The sequence below is a fragment of the Hyalella azteca genome, unplaced genomic scaffold (genome assembly GCF_000764305.2).
Source record: "Hyalella azteca isolate HAZT.00-mixed unplaced genomic scaffold, Hazt_2.0.2 contig15593, whole genome shotgun sequence".
In the NCBI taxonomy this organism is placed as follows: domain Eukaryota; kingdom Metazoa; phylum Arthropoda; class Malacostraca; order Amphipoda; family Hyalellidae; genus Hyalella; species Hyalella azteca.
Window position 1 is genome coordinate 523,928 of NW_025945436.1, and position 22,925 is coordinate 546,852.

The 22,925-nt window shown below is 39.2% G+C and overlaps 1 protein-coding gene across 2 annotated transcripts in view; it reads left to right on the forward strand.

The window, feature by feature from the left end:
* LOC108673414 (homeobox protein homothorax) overlaps window positions 1-22,925 on the forward strand; it is a 152,896-nt gene that overhangs the window by 102,936 nt on the left and 27,035 nt on the right. Inside the window, exon 8 of one of the 2 annotated variants that reach the window (XM_047884554.1) lies at window positions 22,141-22,185. The exons of the other annotated variant lie outside the window; for it this stretch is intronic. Within the exon in view, the coding sequence (XP_047740510.1) occupies window positions 22,141-22,185 (45 nt within the window). The remainder of the gene's footprint in view (window positions 1-22,140; window positions 22,186-22,925) is intronic. 2 annotated transcript variants of the gene reach the window in all.

Below are 22,925 nucleotides of genomic sequence, written 5' to 3' on the forward strand. Positions count from 1 at the left end.
TTTTTATTCAGACTGTACTTATGGCAAGTGGATCCAGTATATATATATAAAGCCCTATAGCTGCGTACGAGCTGCATAGCATATTTGAAGTTATTTCGCTAATGCATTTATTGACTGCACGCCTCACTGAGGTATTTGTGCCGACTCAAGCATTGCTTACAAAGTAATTCCGATATAGGCCAATTTTCCAGACGAACGTAAAAATGGATGTTTGATATATTCTTACAGCTATGCGTGAATGACATCAATAGTTAAAAATGATGAGATATAATACGAACTCGATGAAGTTACATCATCACTATTTTAATTTTTTACTAGAATGATAAACATTTTTAATATCTAAATTTCGTGTGTTTTTGTAATCAAGCATTGTGCACATGTTTGTGCAAAACTCAATGACCGCATTTTCCTAATAAAACTTTCCTATCCAGTAGATGGTTTCTTTCTTGCACGCTTCAACAATTTGTTAATTTTGAAGATTTTACTGCATGAATAGGGGCGTATGAATTGCCTACATTAATGCAATCAGTAAGGAAAATTAATGCGCGCCTGCTCGTTGCTTGCTACTGTTCGTCAATATCTTTACACTGAAACTAATTCAACTCTAGTTGAACCGATGTAAATATGCACAAATACTATTAGCGATGCGGTCGATGGTTAAGCATGCACGGCCGATAGGACTGACCGACTGAGCCTGCTGCTGCTGGTGTCCGAGCGACATTCCAGTTTTGATGAGTTGCCAGTCATAAATTCTTTTGTTGGGACCCCAGAAAGCGATGGTAACTTCATTACTTGCGCCACGCCGAACCCAGATTGGATTTGCTGACCGCCGATTATGTACTCAAAGGCACCCGAAAGACGTCGTTCTAGTTCCTTCGTTTCCATATAGATCATTCGCTTTCAAAATCTGTGAATTGTTTCATCAGCTTAATATTTTTGCAGATTATTATGTTTTCAGTCCTGAGAAACTCGATTTTCTCAACTTGGGCTAATTTCTCGCAACCTTATTACATTGATTTAACTTGATTGCTAGCGAGCCAGTGTTTTATGTGTCTCATCGAAAGATAATGAAAAAATTGGTTTTAGATTAATAAATATTATTATTTTTAAAATATCATATTTTATAAGTATTATCATTATTTTTTAACCTTCATGTGTCACCATGTATACAAAATGTGCGATAGTACATCTTTCAATTCATGGACTTTGATTAATTGTACTTAAGAGTACCTACAGAGTACTTTTTTACATGGTTAGATTGTTTGCTGCATGGGGATTGCGTGAGGAGTTGGCTAACAAACTGTCAAAAAGGTTGTAGCACCTTGACCATAAATTATCCTGCTTTGCTTCCATGTTTTTTCATGACTATTGTGAGTTAAACCCATTTCTTTTTAGCGCATTTTCTCATTTATCTCGCCATGTCCGTCCGTCCGTCTGTCCGTCCGTCCGTCTGTCTGTCCGTCTGTGACTTCATGTTTTCGTCGACGAGAAAATACGCTCTCTGTCACTCACTGCAGTGAGTACTGAGTTATATTTTTTTACATTCATGGCATCAACACTCGGTTAAATGGTTGAGACTTTGTCCAATGAGTGATGTACCTTTTATCCATGTATACGTCATTCTGACTCAGTTTGGCCCGTATCAGTGCTACTTCCTTCCTCTGCTCGTGCTCTGATTAATAAATATGTATGTCACTATTTGAACGTAAGACCCATTCCTTCTTCTGAGTATGTCCATATATTTCCTGCTTAGGATATAAAAGAAGCAATAAGACATACTAGGAGCTGAGCAGCAGATACCCCGCAAGCTGGCCGGCTGCAGGTGACCAAACATGCGATGTTTGTGCCGCTGTAACCCCGCAATACCTACGTATTTACCTTAAAACAAACTAGAAGTAATTCTGTCTGTGAACCTAAATGTACACCGTGTCAATATTGTGCTCTCAAGTTCTCAATGAAATGTTGGTTAAATTTATTCTGTAGTATCCAATTGCTTTTCAAGCATCATATTAGTTTTAAAATGGATGGATGTTTTCATTTAATATTTTAGAAGAAATTAATTTTGTTAAGCGAGTGTAGACTAAGCATATTATGTATTATCCATAGCTATTATTGTCATCCATTTATGTTACAAATAGCATTCTAAGCTCAGCGATGTTCATTGTTAATTTCTAAATTATAACGGCTGTCTATATGAATCTTTCAATTTCTTACATTAATGGTGTATTAAGTTTTAATGCCAAGTCTTTAGCCACAAGAACTCGACGCTTTGTCTCGGCGCTTTTAGGATGTTCTTCATCAAGCTAGGCCCTGCGGTCTCATTATCGCTCTGTCCTGAACAGCTCCTCACTAGCTGCTCGAGTTTTGGCTACAAACTTTTTCTGTGTTTTTATTAATACAGACCTCACGCAGGCTGACTCTCTATACTCACCATGAGACCACCGATGGTGTATCGAAGTCTTTAATTCCATCGTACAACCTGCACGCTTCTTCAATTAAACGATTTATTTAAAGTGGTCATTTTTACAGCAACTGTGTTGTTACAAAAATTCTTGTAATACATTAATATTGTCTTTGATATTCTGGTTGTTATTCTCTTGATGAGATCAATTCTTGTAGTCCCACGAGGAGGTGACGCAAACATCAGTTGTGTCACCATTTTTATTCTCGGAATTCGTTCTTTGGAGAATTAACTATTAGAGCGGCTAAAGGTTTAATTCTCGAGACAAATTGGAATCATTCACTGGTTCTCTTTGGATATCGCTTTTCATTAGGTGATGGCATTGTATTGTTGGTGAAGGTATCGTTGTCTTCAAAGACGCCCCAGACGACGAACGGTTTACCGAAACGCGCGCGTCATGTTCTGCTTGTAAATTTGTCTTGAATATCCATGTGAACAAGAAATCTGGTTTAATCCTTCGACGACTTTGTGTGCTTCGTATTCGCCTAGCTGATTTTCATATTGAGCGAACAATCCTCACAAGGCGCCTCATTTTGTCGCAATGTCGCACACTGGCGATGACTCCTTTTGTAGAAAGGCTAGCGTTTTTGGTCGTCTCCGCGCGAACAAGGGATGCGAGTGCCTCAAATTTTGGCACAGAACAGGAAGCAGAAAAGCAACGAGCGTGTCCAATTTACGCTGGAATTTGGTGAGCTTCAGAATGACAATGGCACTTAATCCTGGCCCTTGATTAGCTCGGGGTGAAGGGCGCACGACCGTCGCTGCCGTCATGCAGACGTGGTCCGCGACGCATGCTTGACTTGCGCAGCGTTAATCCTACGGTTTGGGTGGCGAGCGAAGCTGCATATCAGCAGTACCAGTGTGGCGAATGTGGCTTCATGTAAACATTTTTTTTTTGTGGCGAATGAGACTTCATGCCATGCAGCAGTGTTATTTATATAGGTAACTGGTTTAGGTTTGTATTTTGGTTTTGTCGGAAGATTTTTGAATTTCAAAATGTCAGCATCCGGTCAGCGAGAGTTAAAATAAGAATAAAATAAAAAAGTAAAAAAAAAAAAAAACAGAAAATTTTCAGTGGTCTCGTTATTTTGATTTTATTCTAAATGAGATTCATTTAAAGTTTCGTGTTCTCTTTCATTGTAGTTCTTATTATGCGTTAAAACTGTCATTTGTAGCGTCTGTTCTGAGCTGCAGCGCCTGTTTGACTAAGAACCGCGGCGCAGGAGGTGGCCGGTGTCGCCGCTTTTGGGTTTATTTTCCCCCGCTGGTATTGCGAAGTGCTCGACAAAAGACGCTTTCTCAGCACTTCTCGCCTCTCCTCGGACTCTTCTCAATGATTACACGATTGTCTGCTCGCCCATTAACGCTTTATTGATTGAACTTTTTTCGTTGAATTGTGTCTTTCTTTGGGAACGTGAAGGCAGCATTTCCGGCTTTGGTTTTAATAAAAAATTGCATTTTGACTCGTCTATTTGTTTCGAGGGATTTATTTATTGATCAGCTATCTTTAACTTTGTGTCTTATCAACGTATATTTGAATGTGTCCAAGAGCTTGAAAATGGTATACTAGGGCTTGCGTTCCCGCTGAAGCAATTAAGGCTTAAACGTTAAAAAATATTTTTTATGATAAACCGGGAAACTTGTGTGCACAACGCGGTAAATACATGAACCAGAGAAGCTGCTCCTATAACATGAAGTTGTCCTTAATTATCACAGTTTACGTCTTTCATTTGTTCTTGATAATTGCGACTAACGAGTTATTCTTCTGAAGGCTATTGAGAACATTTTGAAGCAAGTTTATTTCATTTCAGGAAAGTGTTTAAATTGTCATTGTAGCTGAATTAAACCACAAATTTTTAATTGTTAGTTTATTTCGTATGTTTTAGAAAGAATAAAATAAAAAAGTAAAAAAAAAAAAAAACAGAAAATTTTCAGTGGTCTCGTTATTTTGATTTTATTCTAAATGAGATTCATTTAAAGTTTCGTGTTCTCTTTCATTGTAGTTCTTATTATGCGTTAAAACTGTCATTTGTAGCGTCTGTTCTGAGCTGCAGCGCCTGTTTGACTAAGAACCGCGGCGCAGGAGGTGGCCGGTGTCGCCGCTTTTGGGTTTATTTTCCCCCGCTGGTATTGCGAAGTGCTCGACAAAAGACGCTTTCTCAGCACTTCTCGCCTCTCCTCGGACTCTTCTCAATGATTACACGATTGTCTGCTCGCCCATTAACGCTTTATTGATTGAACTTTTTTCGTTGAATTGTGTCTTTCTTTGGGAACGTGAAGGCAGCATTTCCGGCTTTGGTTTTAATAAAAAATTGCATTTTGACTCGTCTATTTGTTTCGAGGGATTTATTTATTGATCAGCTATCTTTAACTTTGTGTCTTATCAACGTATATTTGAATGTGTCCAAGAGCTTGAAAATGGTATACTAGGGCTTGCGTTCCCGCTGAAGCAATTAAGGCTTAAACGTTAAAAAATATTTTTTATGATAAACCGGGAAACTTGTGTGCACAACGCGGTAAATACATGAACCAGAGAAGCTGCTCCTATAACATGAAGTTGTCCTTATCACAGTTTACGTCTTTCATTTGTTCTTGATAATTGCGACTAACGAGTTATTCTTCTGAAGGCTATTGAGAACATTTTGAAGCAAGTTTATTTCATTTCAGGAAAGTGTTTAAATTGTCATTGTAGCTGAATTAAACCACAAATTTTTAATTGTTAGTTTATTTCGTATGTTTTAGTCAGAGTTATCCGCATCAACTCACATGTGTTGTATATGTCACAGGGGTTGATACGGATCACTCATGACAACAAAATATACACGTGTATGGATCACACATGACTACAAAATATACACGTGTACGGATCACACATGACGACAAAATATACACGGGTACGGATCACACATAACAAAATATACACGTGTACGGATCACACATGACACCAAAATATACACGTGTACGGGTCACACATGACAACAAAATATACACGTGTACGGATCACACATGACAACAAAATATACTCGTGTACGGATCACACATGATTACAAAATATACACGTGTACAGATCACACATGACAACAAAATATACACGTGTACGGATCATACATGACGACAAAATATACACGTGTACGGATCATACATGATTACAAAACATACACGTGTACGGATCATACATGATCACAAAACATACACCAATGGAGAGTATCTATACAGCGCGGTGTGTGAGCCCATCGCCTGTCGCCCTCCAACCAAGCCAAGCTGCCGATCATGACTGGCACTTTGAGACACGAGCCTCTCAGAACACCTACCGCCGCCTTAATTATTATCAAATCTTGGACGTCATCGCGTGTACACAGCATCATTTAAGTCTTCATTATTCCATTAGATCATATCTCTATTGGAAAGCCATCCTTCTCCAGGGTGTTCTAGCTACGCTCATGGTCGTGCGTACAGTGTGGCCCTAGGAAGTATATGATATGTCTTCAAATAATTAATTGAAGAAGTGCGCGATTTCACAAACACAGTTTAACAGTGAAACGGTTTACGGTAACGTAGAGTAACAGTTTGGAATGAAGAAAATTTGTGCCAAGTTGAAATTCAATATGACTTATTCCGATGAATAGTACACTGATCCGTGTAACTTTTTAATTTATTTGTTTGTTGGCTGTCTTTTTGTTTTTATCATGAATATAAATGCATTTCACTCTTCTCCGTATCAAAATTTTACCCTCTATAAGCTATAGCGTGTATTCATATACCACCAATGAAAACTGATCCTCGGTAATCTTTCGAATCGCTTTGCTTTACCGAAGCTAAACGTTTCCAGGGTAGGAATAAATTTATAATTTACTTCGTTCGTGAGACGCATGTAAGACTTACCTGTGAAAAATAACCCGGCACGATACATAAAACGTGCATCGGCTGAAACACTCGAGATTACGTAAACCAACAGCTGTATTTATTTTAGCTCATGCATTCATCCAAGAACGAGTATGATGACGGCAAAGTATCGATTGCTGTATCACTTCCCTCTCGTGCATTTCTGCAATTCATGGCAGCGTCGGCCGGCCGTCGCTCAATAGCGGACTCCCTTTGACCGCGTCACTGCGTTCGGGTGGTGACCATTTTTCCGACAAGCTGTAGATTTTAATCCCGTTCTTTTGACTCAAATTATTTCTAAATGCTGGTTTCCCAGCCGCTTGTATTGTGTATCTTGATTTTTTTTTGTTCTCTCTGGATAATATTTCGCCGTAAGTCATTCGTCTGAACAAATGACTTGAGTTTCTTGGTAGATGCAACGTTGTATTTCACTTCTTATAGCATACCTAAATCTATCTTTTCGTAAATAAAGCTTCAATCTTGGGGGCAGTAATTTATTGTCCACACCACATAACAATATGAGAAAGTATAAATACCTTTACCGTTGATATAATTCCTTGTATGGACCCGTGTTTCCATACACCTATGATAGCGCTAGATATTCAGAGTCCATTGAGAGAGTAGCGTACGTGTTGCGGGCGCGCGTGTGGCAGTCGAGGGTCGGTGTTGCAAGTCATGCTCGCCCAGCGATACTCCCTCACCTTCCAGCGTCAGCCCTCGCGCTGCGCCACGCCCGCGACACCATTACAGCTGCGTCTTCACCATTACAGCTGCTGTGTGACGGCATCACCATTACAGCTGCGTCTTCACCATTACAGCTGCTGTGTGACGGCATCACCATTACAGCTGCTGTATGGAGTCNCGTCATCACCATTACAGCTGCTGTGCGGCGTCATTACCATTACAGCTGCTGTGCGGCGTCATCACCATTACAGCTGCTGTGTGATGTCATCAACATTACAGCTGCTGTGACGTCATCATCATTACAGCTGCTGTGTGGCGTCTTCACCATTACAGCTGCTGTGTGGCGTCATCACCAGTACAGCTGCTGTATGGCGTCATCACCAGTACAGCTGCTGTGTGGCGTCATCACCAGTACAGCTGCTGTGCGGCGTCATTACCATTACAGCTGCTGTGCGGCGTCATCACCATTACAGCTGCTGTATGGCGTCATCACCAGTACAGCTGCTGTGTGGCGTCATCATCAACGTCATCACCATTACAGCTGCTGTGTGGCGTCATCACCATTACAGCTGCTGTGTGACGTCATCATCATTACAGCTGCTGTGTGGCGTCTTCACCATTACAGCTGCTGTGTGGCGTCATTACCATTACTGCTGCTGTGTGGCGTCATCACCATTACTGCTGCTGTGTCATCATTTCGTCCGTCGTATCGCTGTCGTCTAAATCTGAGTGTTGTGATGTCGCTTCATTATCGTGTTATTTTCGCCATAACTGTTTTATAGTGATTTTCCTCATAAGTTTACGAAGGTGCAATTCATGTTGCAGTTTATGTTTATTTGTTATAGAGGTTTGCTAAATATTCAGTAAGCAATAAGTCAATAAATAAATAAGGCTACGCCTGAATCCTGGAAAACTTGCCCTCGATCCGGCGTTGGTGTGCTGATGAGCTGCGATGCTCTCTCTCCCAGCCCCACGCTCAGACCGACCAGATCCGCCAATAATTCTAATGGATGACTTGACTCGAGACAGCTTAGGCCGATTGCTTCATGCCAAATATCCATAATCTGCGGCTCATGGTGTTTCAATTGCACGAATATTTACATTGCCAGCGATAATTGAGAGACGGCTTGGATGCTCTTCCATCAAGAAGCCATCAGCTCGCCGAAAGCTGCATATCAAACCCTGAGTGATCTTTGATGGGCCCGATCTCTGCTGCATCGCTAGGCAAGATCATATTCCGGATATGCTCTATTGCGAGTTGAAGTATTATGAACATTTCTGGAGGACATTTCACCCCCACTCATGCTCACCAATAGTGTCGATTCGTGCCAGTGTGAGAACACTATTTAGAGGCGACAATAGCTTCTGTGTTTGGTAAATCTATAAAATATAAATTTACATTAATTAATGTGATTTCGGTGTTTACAGTGATCTCGTTGCAGCTGAATTTATTATTTGAAAAATAACTATGTTTGGAGCAGGGTTGAATAATTGCCAAATGGTTAGAGTGGAGAGTACAAGGATTTGAGAAGTGAGTTGAGGGTTCGATCCCACCTTCCTGCGACAGTTCTGGTTAAAACCCGACGAGGTGATCGGGTGTTTGGGATCAGCAAAATTAGAGCAGTAACAGTGAGTTGCGGATTCGAAACCCAAGCAAGCTGTAAAAATTCCACGATGTCTAGAAACGGCTACAGGCCATATTTTGCCTACTCAACACTGACAATTATCACCATGCTAATACTTTTGAAACCTTCACCCTTGGTGATACAAGTTAAGTGAAAAGATGTTATTACTTGTGTATACTCTTAAACTATAATATTTAATAACAATTTTGTAGAGAACCAAAGGAATTTGTAATGGGCTAGATTATATTTAAGATCAATTGCGCGTATGCTTGAAAAACCGGTCTATTTGTTCAATAGTGTATTCATTTAGTATTCAGCGCACACGTTTCACTTTTGTTTGCTAATTCGCTTTTCGTTTGTGATACTCGTGGGCCTGAATGGATGCTCCTCACGTTCTTGGGGTTCTATAGTACCCCCCGACGGGTGAGGTATTTCTCACTCCCCATAATACACACCCAGTGAACCGTACCAGTCTCCCGTAGTGCATCAATTAGCGCGCACAATACCTATGGAGATGTGCTCGCAATACTGACAGCGATCATTCTGCCTCCCGAGCTTTTCATCAAAATAATAATACAAGAACAAGTCTCTAAATGAGCTGACTCATGCCAACCAATCTCTGAGAAACATAGTTCAGTAAATTTGAATTGAAATTGAGCTCTGAACGCAAAATATCTATTAACTTGAATCTTCCAGAAATTAAATTCTTCAAGATCGAGAATTCGCAAAAATTTAATCAAAGTTAAGTTATTTTACTATTATGTTCACGTGCTCTAATTTAAATAATAATTTTTCTAAATTATCAGTTGTTTGAGATTATTTTCGTTTTATATTTTATTGTTGACATTGACTGTCGTTGTTTCATTTTCATTTTTAGCTCATTTTTAAAGTTGGTTTTGTAATAAATCGATGACTTATCTACTGTGATTGACCATGAGCATATATAGACAAATCGGTCGCTGTATTGCTTGATTCAAATTCAAGATCTAAATGCCAGATTAAACTTTTTTCTTTTAATTAGCATTACTACTATACTATCGTGGTACTGTCGAGCTCACTGTTTTGGCTTACTCTAGTGAAGTCCTAAGTGCATGAGGAACATTTTGTTCGAATCTAATAATTATCACAGCGCTTACTTACAATTGTTTTACAATGTGGATTATCCTGGATTATCCTGCGCATGGCCTCGTCAATTGAACTCATGCGCTGAAGTGGCTGATGTGACTCGGATGATGTTTACCGCTATTACCGTATTCAATCGTCAGAAGGATAAAGCCAGAGTCCCGTCATGTGACTGGCCAAAAACCTGGTTATTGTAGTTATTGCGGCGTCTTTGTTAAAAGTCCTGGAAGCGTCGTGTTGTTCAGTGTTAGACGCAGGAAACGTCTGTCATACTGAGTGACAGACCCTGCGAGCTGTGGGCCTCCTCAACCACAATGGAACTTCACTCACTTCTTCTCTTTCTTGCTCGCCTTCAAAAGCCCTTTGCTAAATTTACGTGCTCCAAGTGTAGCATTATATGCTCATCGCTACATCCGACTTGAATGTTTTCAAATTGTTCTTCATGATTGGGGAGTAAACTTTTCCCCTTGTTATTCACACAGTATCATATCATCGGTGAAAAATTCTCGTCATGGACTTTTCTTCTAGCTGCAATTCAATGAAATAAACGGGTATCGTAGCTATAAATCTAACCTGAAATTTCCTTTTTTCAGTGGTAAATTTATTGTGTTGGATGTTCCTGTCCATATATTAAAACCCTGCTGAAACTTTAACACCACATTCGTTTTGATGCGTTGCTCTTCACCCTGGTTCTTCAGTTAACCATATTACATCAAAAAGACCAAACATCAAAAGGTGTCCAAATACCAGTCAAATCCGCACAAAGGCCTCTACAAAAAGCCGTCCAGTTTCAATAGCCGACAATGAGGCAACTGAGACCGCTTTTCTAATTCGCCTTATCGTTAATCGGATTTTTAAACATTTATTCAGCCTTCTTCTCTTCTCCCTTTGGCGAGGAATGGATCGCATTTGAAGGCGCCAATGGAGGGTGGGAACGCGTGTTAGGGTGTGCCTTGCGTATGTATATTCTTGTGCATTATTGTGCTCGCGTTGCACGGCACAGCTTCTCATTGAAAGCTCTTATCCTGTCTTATCTTACCTATAGGGTGGTACCGCTCACGTCTAGATTGCTGAAGCATACTTCCCTTCAGATTTTCTACTTACTTCAAATGCTATGTCAGCGATGCAATGATATTCAATTGAAGTCATACATTGTTTCTCATTCCATGCATTAGATCATTATCTCAGTTTTTGCATGGTATTTCGGATCGAACGTAATTCGTGAATCATTTTCCTTCTCAATAAAAGCCATTGATCGGAACCTTGCCTTTCTCGACCAATGTTTTTGGGCCTCGAAAATGAAATCTGTGACGCGGAATTAGCGGAACGCGTAACTTGATCCAGTGTGCGGGTTTTTATCGATCCGTGTCTTTTGACGGGCTGCACGAAGCTCCTTCAGCGGCCTCACGTCTCTTGTGTCAAAAATGCAATCTTCGCTCTTCATAATTCTTACCGGTTGCCTCTCCTTTCTTTAAGTTTCAATGTAGCCGCCATTTCTTAAATAATGCGTCCTCTCTTGAATGACTACAAATTCCATACTAAACACGTATGGAGTAACGGCACATTCAATGTGACAGCTCATGCTCCTTTCATCAGAAAGTGTCACTTGAATAAAATAACAAAACTCGGCATGCATTTGATGCTTTTTGAGTTTATTGAAACAGTGTTGTGGGAATTACAATCAGAACTCTAAATTCTATTATTAATATCGAAATAGAGTAGAGCGTATATGGGTCACAAACATAGTTAAAACATTACTTATGCGGAACTCTGCTATTTGAGCCGAAATAACAAATCTCGAGGTTGTATCTGTCATTATTGTGACAGGAAGCATTCGAAGCCTCCATGAGACCTGTGGAGCACGGCGGGGCATCTGTCCCAGAGCGTGACAGCTGTCAAAGAAAACCAAAAGAGGGCACGATTCACGGGAGGTCTGTGTTATTCGGGTATCACCACAACCAAGTGACCACAGAACCCCTCAACCAATTGCAGCACGTAGATCCATGCACCGTAGCATCTACCGCATCCTGAGACTTAATTAAGTTAGACGTAATTCTTCGATTCGCTTGATCACTGAAGAAAGAAAATGGTGACCAATAAGTTAGCTTTGTGTAGCCGAAATGGCCATTTAATATAACCAGGCCTATTCTTCAGCACCGACTGCACTATGATATGATGTGATATTTACTGCTGGTTCGTGCTTCCAAATATATGACCAGTTGATGCTCGCAAATTTTGCATTTAACTATTGTTGGGACTTGATAAGGTGATAATGGTTGACAAAATTTGATGATCGACGTGCAGTTTCGTAATGTTTACTATTGAATATTCGTAGTATTGCAAAGTGTACATTGGAATTATCGCGTACAGCACTGGTATTGTGAACCTATTCAAATTGATTAGGTGAACGCAGATAGCGTGGTCCATTTCCACCTTAATATTTAATGAAGTTTAGTCGCTGTCGTAGTGGTTTCTCTTGGAGCCCTCGCGAGGAAGGCATTCCATCCATTGCTGCTATTGCTCCCCTCGCAAAGTGTTCTGTTAACCCAATTAAGAGAGGGAGAAGCGAGGTGCCTCTGTTTAGAAGGAATGACTTCCTACACCAACAGCGTCACACGGCGACGTCCCTCGTTGTTGCTCGCGCTGTCTTCCCACCAGCATGACTTGACAATTATATTTTTCTGCTGCTATTGCAATTATGAAGATCTAATTATCACATGCCGAATTACGTCAAGTTTTGCTAAGATTAGCCAAAATTAAGCTTATGCCCGACCTCTAGAGCATTTCATTACATCACTCATTATACTAAAATAATATCCATTTCAATGCTATTTCTGCTAATTTAACTCAATTTTAGTTGTTTTAACATTTTTACGTAGTGTACTTTATTTTTTTTTAATTTAGTACTTTATATATGTTCCTTATAATTTCCTTTGATTTCCGACAGCAAGCAATTTGCAAAACACATGAAAAGTTTTCTGCGGGTCTGCGGCTCATTTGATCTTGTATACACATATTTTATATTTTCAGGAATGGTGCTCATTTAAAAATTACTAACTCCGTTATCGATTGTTGGATCGTCAAGATTGTGGAATATTTCTGATGTCTCGCAGGTCAGTTTTTTGTTCAAGACCCTAATAATATGCAAGCCATTTCTCTCTCCCACTTTTTGGCGCACGACTCACATCTCCAAGGATCTCACTCAGCTAGTGTTCCAAAACTTGATCTTTGCATGTAGAAAAATTTTTTCTTGCACATAAATCGTTTTAAGGGTACCTCGTTTATTGTGCAATTATGTGGCGTGAAGCGAAATTTCCGTGCATAATCTTGTAAGAGCTTATGCATTTTAATGTAGAATAATTTTAGTCTTGTAGCTGGCAGATAGGATCAGCTGCTGCAAAGCGGACTTGCTTTTACCGCCGCTTCGGCATTGCACGCACGCCTAACATTTTTTCAGATTACGTCGATCATGAACAATTCTCTTAAAATTAGAAAGAAAGTTCACTTCAATTTCTGTGACCGCACATCTAAGGCGTCGTGATCGAGGGATGTTTTTTTTCAGCGTACCGTCTCTCAAAATACTATATGCCAAACTACTTTAGAAATATACGGTCAGACGGTTCTATGAAATTTAACATCGATTCGAGCACTTGCCAAATTTTAATTCGGTCGAGGTCAAAAACTTCGTGATCTTTATAATGCAGCAGAAAATGAGAGTGCGGGATGAATTTATTTTGCCTATATACGTGAATGCAGTTCAGAGTTTGGTTTCGGCTTTTTTTTAGTTTTCATAAAGTCAAAGAAACTCATATGCAAACAGATTAGAGCTCAGATAACAGATTAGAAACTCAGATCCAAAATACTATAATTAGCTTAAAATTTCATGTCCCTCCTGTAAATGTTATGATGCAAGATATTTCTCAAATGTCTCATAGCATGCCTTTTAATTTCTCTAAATATTTATTCATTGATTGATAAAATATTAGTGTCATGTTTTACCTGTTCAGCTTTTGCTTGAGCTAGTCTCAAATAAAATGACAAAGGAGAGGTTGTAACTGCCGACCATCCGTCCAGTTTATCACTTGACGTTAAGGACAAACACTCGTACAAACAAAAAAAATGTGTCGGAGGTGTGCACGGAACTGCCTGAATGCGCGCTGCGCTGCGTATCCGCGAATTACCTGACAGCTCGGAACCGTCCGGACTTGACGGGCGTCCATAATTTGGAGCTTGGGTTATCCGGTGCAGGCAATGGATGAGAGGCGCTCTAGAAGCTGAAGGCTCGGCTTGCATGGTTGCGTTCACTCACATTCCGAGCGCGTAACCGTACCATCGCTATAGTATAGTCTGTTGCGAATAACTTTACCTCGTATATTCCTACTGCATTTAAAGTAGAAAAGTGCACAACTCACGTATTCACTATTTTTGTAGCTTGTATGAAATCCCCAGCAATGCAGTTGATTATTAATATAAGTGTGTTCGCTATATTAAGCTATGTAAGCAATGAAACTATACATGCGATTGATACAGAGATGTAATTGATACGTTACGTGTTTGGAAGTTTGACTCATCTTATACTTCACTGTCGATCATAATCTCAGCAGTCAGCTCTACGGCAATTTAAAAAAACTCATCTTATTTATTGCGATAATGATTGAAGAAAATTATGATTAAGTTTTATGCAGCCTTATACCGCTGATCTACGCTCTAAAGTACCGACAAACACGTTATCTTGGAAATTATCTTCGACGACATGGATTATATTTGTACCTGGAAATCGTCAGCTTTTTTTCTAAATATTATGTAGTCTTTGAGCCAATTTTTTTGAAGCACATATGATTATTTCGGTGTGATATTATGTAGCGAGCTGAACGTGGACGCGACCTCATATAATGGTTATTTCAGGGCAGCCGAGTTTAGCCACATTCCTGTGTTCTATGGAACAACGTACTTATGCAGATCAGGCGAATCTTCTAAGCCCGCCGGCTGACGCTGCTTATATGAACACGCGTGTAGCTTATAACCCATCTTTCTTGTACTTTTCTCCCTTAAAATCTTTGCAAATGTCAGGCTGGAAATAATTTTTTATGTTGATTTATTAAAATCTTTGCAAGTGTCAGGCTAGAAATAATTTTTCCCTTTTTTAGTATCGATTTTTATTCTGGTTTTATCTAACTTTTCGGTTTAATTGCTTTGACCTAAACTACGATATTTTGTAGTTTCTTCCTCTGTCTGCTGAGTTCTGGCAGTCTAAAGAATTCAATAATTTACATTTGTCACTGATTATTTGGCGTATGCGTGTAACTCATATACTTGCTTCCCAGCACACCATTTTGCTCCGATGTTAGGCCTTCACTATAATTATCTAAATTTGATATCGAATTTTCCAGTTGCTTATATCAGGAAAAAAAATATTCTTTTTAGATACTACTACATTGTTTTATTTTTAGCGATTTTATGTTTTCTATGACAATTGAGTTAAAAGTAGGGATTTTTGTTCATACGCGTTGCCTTTCAGCGTAGAGCTAGGCCAACCAATGACATGCTGGTTTTAAAGTAGTCATTTATGACAGTTGCTATCTATCAAGCTGCGTAGGTGGTGAGTATAAAAGCACCTTTTACTGAGCAAAACATGTACGTTTGCAGGAGAAAATTGCCACCTGGCTCGAGTGATCGAGTGGCTGCAGCTTTTCAATGCTGCAGTCCGTCTAGTTTGGCACTGTGATGTTAAGAGGCTCTAATTATAGGTTTTATAGCAGATCTCATTCTATTACCTTAATTGATCATTACACGCACAGATGGCAGGCCCTGCAATTTTTCGTTGATGCTATGTATTTCGTCTCTTTGATGCTCGTTTGGCAATATATGGTCGCCTATTGCATCCTAATGTGTTGAATAAACTATGTACATATTTTTGCTTCAATTGTTCTATCTCAAGTTCAAGTTATTTACGGTTATTGCCGTATAACATGGTATGACCGATTCTCTAATGTTTTTCCCGTTCACGATATTCATAGCTTCATTATACCATCATTTTCCAACCACAAGTTAATTTTTTTGGCTGGTTCTCTTTTATTGTGGTATTTTGAGCTATTGAAATATAGAAGAGTTCACAATGAAGAGAAGTCTAGTCGATATTAGTCCAAGATTTATACCTGAGATTGTGATGACAAATGATGTGATGACTTTCATGCTATTCTTTCTTTGCGAAAGAAAGATGTATGCTAGGTATTGTATTTTGTGAATAATCGTAGCTAGGGGAAGCGAGAGCTTATATGCTGTATACATGCAGCGTGCAATATGCTCCGGTATCGCAGGTAATTGGCGGCAGTCGGCCTAGCCCTCGCTCGGCATATTGCTTGCTTTCGGACATTTTGTCGGGTTAAGATTTATGGTTTTCGTGTGAATTGGATTGGCGCTGACAGCTGGCTTAGCACTTCACTTGATTACGCACTGACGGACAACGCGCGTACCTCCGATTGGTGCGATACATGAAGCATGTTTGTACTTTTGATATCGGCTAGATTATTGGTGCAATTTTATCTTACGCCTCGCACACATCGCGTCGGGGACATGTGACCGACCAAACTTTATTCGGAACACCTTGCGTGGCGAGGTTAGGTCGGATACTTCATCTATCCATGCTATTCTATATAATAATAAATACGAACCATCCATCTGAATCGATGTATTTGAGGAGCAAAGAATAGCCACTAATTGTTTTGCAACCTCGGAATAAGATTTATTAGCTAAAGTGTTCAATTTGTATGATTTAGCCAGCAGATGTGAGCTTATCATCTTAATTCGAGTATCCTAGGTAAGGATTATGGCTATAAGCGTGTTACTAAGTCACGAACGATTTGCATGTCTTAAAATAGGAATGCTTGTGTGTGTATTGACGCTTGGGAAGATCAGAGCGCGCGCACGAGTCGCATACACGCAACATGAACAGCACCTGGAAGGAGGGATGCAAACAAATGGGCTTGCCGTTCGCCTCGACAGAAAGTCAATAAAGCTCATTTTTTCGTCTCTTGCTTGTGTATTTTATTAGAATGTTGCACGTTGCTATTGATTGTACGTGGCCGTTGCCGTATTACTGCGCTGCTTTTCGTGTGTGTGGTCATTGCTCTGGGGTGATATGGAACCGAGCCAGCGTGTGGGTGCATAAAGCTTTGTTATACCTGTCATGAAATATTGCTCCAATTCTCTTCACGCTTGAGACGGGCCTAATAAATGCATGCGTGTCGTCTGTCACATTTGGTCTTTGAATTTAATTTGTGTTCTAAATTCACGCACTTTCAAATGTCAGTCATGAAACTTCTAGACAGACGATAGTTTTGTATCTTATTTATTTATTTTATTTTACGAATTAAAGAAGCACTCTTCAATAATTATTGGTGAAGTTGCTGCTACGTAATAGAACTCCCCGGCTAACATCCTAAACCCACTAAATTATTAACTAGTCATCCACAAACATAGTTCACCATATATGTAAACAAATTAGCTTCGCTTAGAAACTTGAAATTATCATGTCTCTGCAGGATTATTCTTGGGAAACGTATATGAACTCTTACCTACTTCGAAACCTTTTAAATTCTTCCAACGAATTGAATCCTTTTAATGATGGCATTATCTTGTTCAAAAATAGAATATCTTATTATTATTGATGTACTGCTCGCCTTTAAACTCGAACCATCCTAGTAGATGAATTATCCCGGCTTTTTATAGAATAGATCATTATTACGGTGCGTTATCAGGATTAGCTGCAAATATTATTATTTAATTATGCCAGGAGTCGAGAACCAGACGCAAGAGTTCTCCATCATATGCGCATCATTACTTTGCACTGGAGTTGCAGGAACTCCCCTGAATTTCCCGCATTATAACACAATTGCCATATTATTGGAAACGCTCCCGCTCTCAATTAAGTCAATATCGCACTAATTTTATTGTCTCCCTTGCTCGATATCAGTATTTTACAGAGCTCTGCGGACTCGAATAACTTAGCTTATTTATCGATGCGTTATCAGGATTAGCTGCAAATATTATTATTTAATTATGCCAGGAGTCGAGAACCAGACGCAAGAGTTCTCCATCATATGCGCATCATTACTTTGCACTGGAGTTGCAGGAACTCCCCTGAATTTCCCGCATTATAACACAATTGCCATATTATTGGAAACGCTCCCGCTCTCAATTAAGTCAATATTGCACTAATTTTATTGTCTCCCTTGCTCGATATCAGTATTTTACAGAGCTCTGCGGACTCGAATAACTTAGCTTATTTATCGTCCTGACCAAATGAAAACGTCGGAAGGTTGAATAAAAGTCAGGTGCAATATTAATAATTATTTCAATATTAATTATTTTAATATTAATTATTTTAACCCCTTCAACAGTTGGGTGTGCCCATTTGAATAATGATTTTTACTGATGTTCTTGTGTAACTTCTGTTTCTTTGTGTTAACTATAATTACTCGTTATATATAGACACATAGGTATTATTCAGGCCGATATTTTTTATTCTGTTCTTTATATTCATCAGACATCGTTGCTGAAATTTCAAAATGTACGTATTTGCTTGAAGTTCATCGAAGTTCAACACAATTTCGGAGTGAATTTCATTTTTCTGATTGTGAAGTTGTTATTTATAAAGTTTACTTAATTGTTAAGTATAGTTACAATAGGAATATTGTTTACACAACAAATAACACCTAAAACTAGCTTGCAATCACGCCTCGAAGATACGCTGAGTCCACATAAGAAAATTCGGTTCAGTGAGGAGACCTGCGCTGTATGATAACTTATTGCCGAATAACGTTTGAAAGCTATTTTCCTGCTCTCTTTTGTTAAACTCTTGCTTAAAATTTATGTTATAGGGGCATCAATGTAGCCCAGGCATAGCAGGTTTCATGCGCTGTCGTACGCTGTGCCTGAATATGAGCGCGTGATCATGCAAGGTTCACACTCGTATGGTGCAACATGTGGGCCTCTTAGACAGTGCAATGCTGATTAACTTGCTGACACATTTAGGAGATGAACATCGTATGTTAACGACCGCAAAGTTGGTGGATTTTAATCGATGCTTTAGAATTACCTCAGAATTTCCATTACTTATATATTTCAGCTCTTCAACTAGTTAGTTCTATCCATAGCAGTTTTAAATTAGTGATGAGAATTTATCAGAAATTTGCTAGATGAACCATGTTGATGTAAGTTCTACTAAATATAGCTTCAATTTAGGTTGCACCAATTTTTTATAGTATTCATTATTTGGAATGGAGGTCCAGAAATCATTCTGATCACAACAGTTCTCTCATTCAACACACGCTTTTTATCATGGTTCGTGCAGACATTCGAGTCTTCACCCACTCGTCTTATTCCTCTTAATTTCATGATGATGTATACAACTGAGCTGTGTAATGAAGCGATCAAACTAAGTCGAGCGCGACAAGCATTACTCTACTATACGAACAATGGTTAATTAAGCGAAAGCCTGGCTATGGCGCGACAGCAACGTTGCAGGCTTTTCTTTTCCATTCTTTGATGTCGGCTATTGAACCTATGGCTGCCTTCGTCATCATGCTTGGTCGGTCGGCCTGTGTAAGATAGTCTTGGTGCTTGATTCTCAGTAGAAATGATCTAAATCTCCCTCTATTCGTCAAAATACGAATATAAAACAAAATGGAATATTTTCATAATTTGGAGAACGTCCAAGTAGATTTTCATTTAAGAGGCAGCATCTCCACACTACTCGGTGTGAGGTATATTTAGCCTTGCCTCAATTACACATCTTCCAAAGTTAGTAAACAGCTGTGCTTTGTTCGTTAAAATTATATATTTATTGCTTGTCTCAGCCCGGATCCTGTCTCTAATTTTAAGTTATTAGCTTTCGATTGAAGTTTATCCTCTATATCTATCAGGTGGTTTTTCGACTGCCTAAATGATATTCCGTATGATTTCGCGGCTAATAACAATGATAAATCATTTAAATTAACATCCATAGAGTATTGCGTGGCCGACCAAAGGCCACGCAATTGTTGGCCGACCAAAGGCAGTCAATGAAGCAGCGCTCAGCTGCGATGGTTCCATATAGGTTCACGCAGGTATTTGCTTCACTTTCAAAGTTTCACTTAATCCGTTTACTGAATATTTTAAATAACCCGTAAAAGTCACAATGATGCATTCGTAAAGGCAACATGTCTAAAGCACCGTGTTTATTGTCGCTGTACTTTTCGTTTATTCGCACTGACGCGAAAAAAAAAATTCCTCGTGTAAAAAAGCCAAAAGGGGTCTGCCAGTAACCGTATATGCATAAGCTTTATAAGCCTATAGCAAAGGTCCGTCTACAGGTGTTCGTCCAAACCTGCCTAATGGAGTCTCCTGCTGTGAAATACTTTATGGTGCAGGACCTAAATTTGTAGCCACCGTGCGCACTGTGTCACTTGGGCGCCGCCTCGTATATTCATGCCAACATTCTTTATAGAGACACTTGATGTCCCTTTTCAGGCCAGATCATGCACGGCATCGAAAGCCTAATTGAACGCCTTCTTTCAGCTCCCCATAAAATAAAACCTCACTACCTGGCCCAGACGCTCTTCTTCGTTGGCTATTTTCAAAACGTATTCTTGCAAGCTATGTGATATCCATCTTTCTATCTTGGTGTCTGTTAGAAACGTGCTGTAATTTTAACACTCTTTCAAATACTCCTCCCCCCTTTACTCCTTTAACCCCTTGGCCCCATATAGCTCCGAATACTTCAAATTAGTGTCCTATACAATTCTTTCATACGTGGTTTTTATTTTGTCAGAGTTTCAGAAAGATTCTGACCAATCCAATATTTCGAAACTTTTATTGGCTGAAATTGCTCTACAGTAAATGGGTACATTTTATGGAAACAGGCAAATTTAGAGCGCATCCATACTTGAGGCTAAAAAAAGGCTTCAAAATCGCGATGATATCGATTGCTGGTCTCCTCTATATTCTTGCCAAGCAAATTAACCGAAACGTCATGTGGATTGTCTCAAATCATTTTCATTTCTGCAAGAATTATTTAGAAATGGCAAACCATGAAGGTCGATTTATATCAGAGTTCACGTCGTGGATCCAAGTCGATATGCTTAGATATAGCGAGCGTATTTGTATATGATGGTATATTGGTCGTTAAAAGGTAGTCCTTGCAGGTTTATACGCAAGATGCAATTCATTACAGAAAATTTCCATTTAAAATTTTTACTTGCCTTTGTGTTATCTCGTCGAAAAAACTATGATCCAATATAATTTATTGGTATAATGGCTTAATGTTTTTTTAATTAAAGATTTCCTATGCACACTGTATGGAATTATTTGCATTTTAATTGTTTATATATTCATATGTTGAATCGAGACAGGTTTTACGCTGCGTCCATATCTGACACAGTAAATGAAATTAGTCTAAATGAACAGAATTTGACGACCTGTGCTGATCAGCTAAATAAGTTTGAAGTGTTGCTTGCCATGGTATCACTCCTCGTCTCATGTTGCTGCACGTAGCGAGCTTGTGGAGAAGCGAGAGACGGACGGCAAAGCACAAGCCGCTTCTGGTGTCGCTATTGTAATCAGTGTTAATCTGCCATTGACATCAGGCCCACACTCTAGGCTTGAATTTATTGATATAACTTTTAGCTGGATATGGACTGCGAGGATAGCTTTAATAAGCGATCTCGTCCAGCTGTGATGTACCGCACTCCGGCCGCGTGATCCTCTGAGATAATAAGCACTGCTGTGCATGATTTAATAGACATGACTTAAATGATGGTAGGCCATGAACGTCGTCAGCGACAGCAATATGATGATAGTAATCCCGAGTGATGGTCACTGCACAGTGCAGAGTATGAATGGCGCGAGCCAATCATTTGTCTCAATACTCGCTAGATTCTAATTGAAATAATGCAATTATCAGATCTAACACGCGGGTTCTATACGTAGGATTCGCGATGTGGTTTTGATGACCATGTATACATAACACTGCAGGGAGCAGGAGATAGGAAGTTTTATCACTAGTTTAGCTTTAGTACCCGTATTTCCACGCCTTGTATGTATAATTGTGGAAATCTGAAATATTTCGCAATTTTTTTTAGTTGAGTATATTTATCGGCAGAGATGGCTATTTTTTATTTGTGTTATTTGCTCTTATTTAGCATGGCTTCAAATTGATATCCATGTTTGCTTTGGATCGTGGATTTTGGCTTTTCACTGGCTCGGCCTAGTTGTACCGAAATTTAGTTGATAATATTATTATTAATATAAACGTCGTTTCTTTTCGTTATTATTAATACATATAGTTACCATTAATATTGCACATGTAACCAATTTTCTTCTTTGCAGGTATGACGTCATTATTGGCTGGGCTCAAGCACCACCAAATGAACGGTAACGTATCCCATGAGGTTTTGCTGGGCTTTTCGGTTCTTCCCAGACTCTCTTCGTATTCTTTTCTCTGCATTAAATTGTCATGTCATCGATAAAATTCTAAAATTTTAATGCTCGATTACTGAGTTGTAATTTTATTGAGTTGGAAAATTAATGGAGGTTTTTAATTTCAATTCGAGAATCGTTGTGGTTTTCTTACACAATTGCACACTAATTATATGAAATCGCATCATTTTTTTTACTTGACTTTCAATTCAAGAATCGTTGGGGGTTCTTTACACAATTGTACACTAAAATGAAGAGATTGCATCGTTTTTTTACTTGACGTTTTCATCTGTTTTTGGACTGCAACCACCTAAAAATGTCAACCTTTTTCGCATGTTCGATCGGAGACGTTGTTATACGTTTGATTAGTAGTGCGAACATAATTCTGAGACTGCACAGCTTTGTGAAGGAAAAGGATTTTTTAAGGAATATGTTTCGAGTTTATTTCTTATTTTGAAGCGTGTTCAAACAAATCTGACAACTTCACTTAAACATGGATGGAGGAAGTTAATCTTTTTATGAAGAGCATCTGTGTAGGTTAAGCTACTAAACGCATTCACCACGTCAGAGCAATACAATTTGTAGTCTGACAGAACTCTATGTTATTGTTTGCTAATTGCCCTACAGTTCTTGTTCTTCATTTACTTCTACGAAGCAAAGAAATCCACGTCAGCTCATAGAATCCTTTAGCTGAT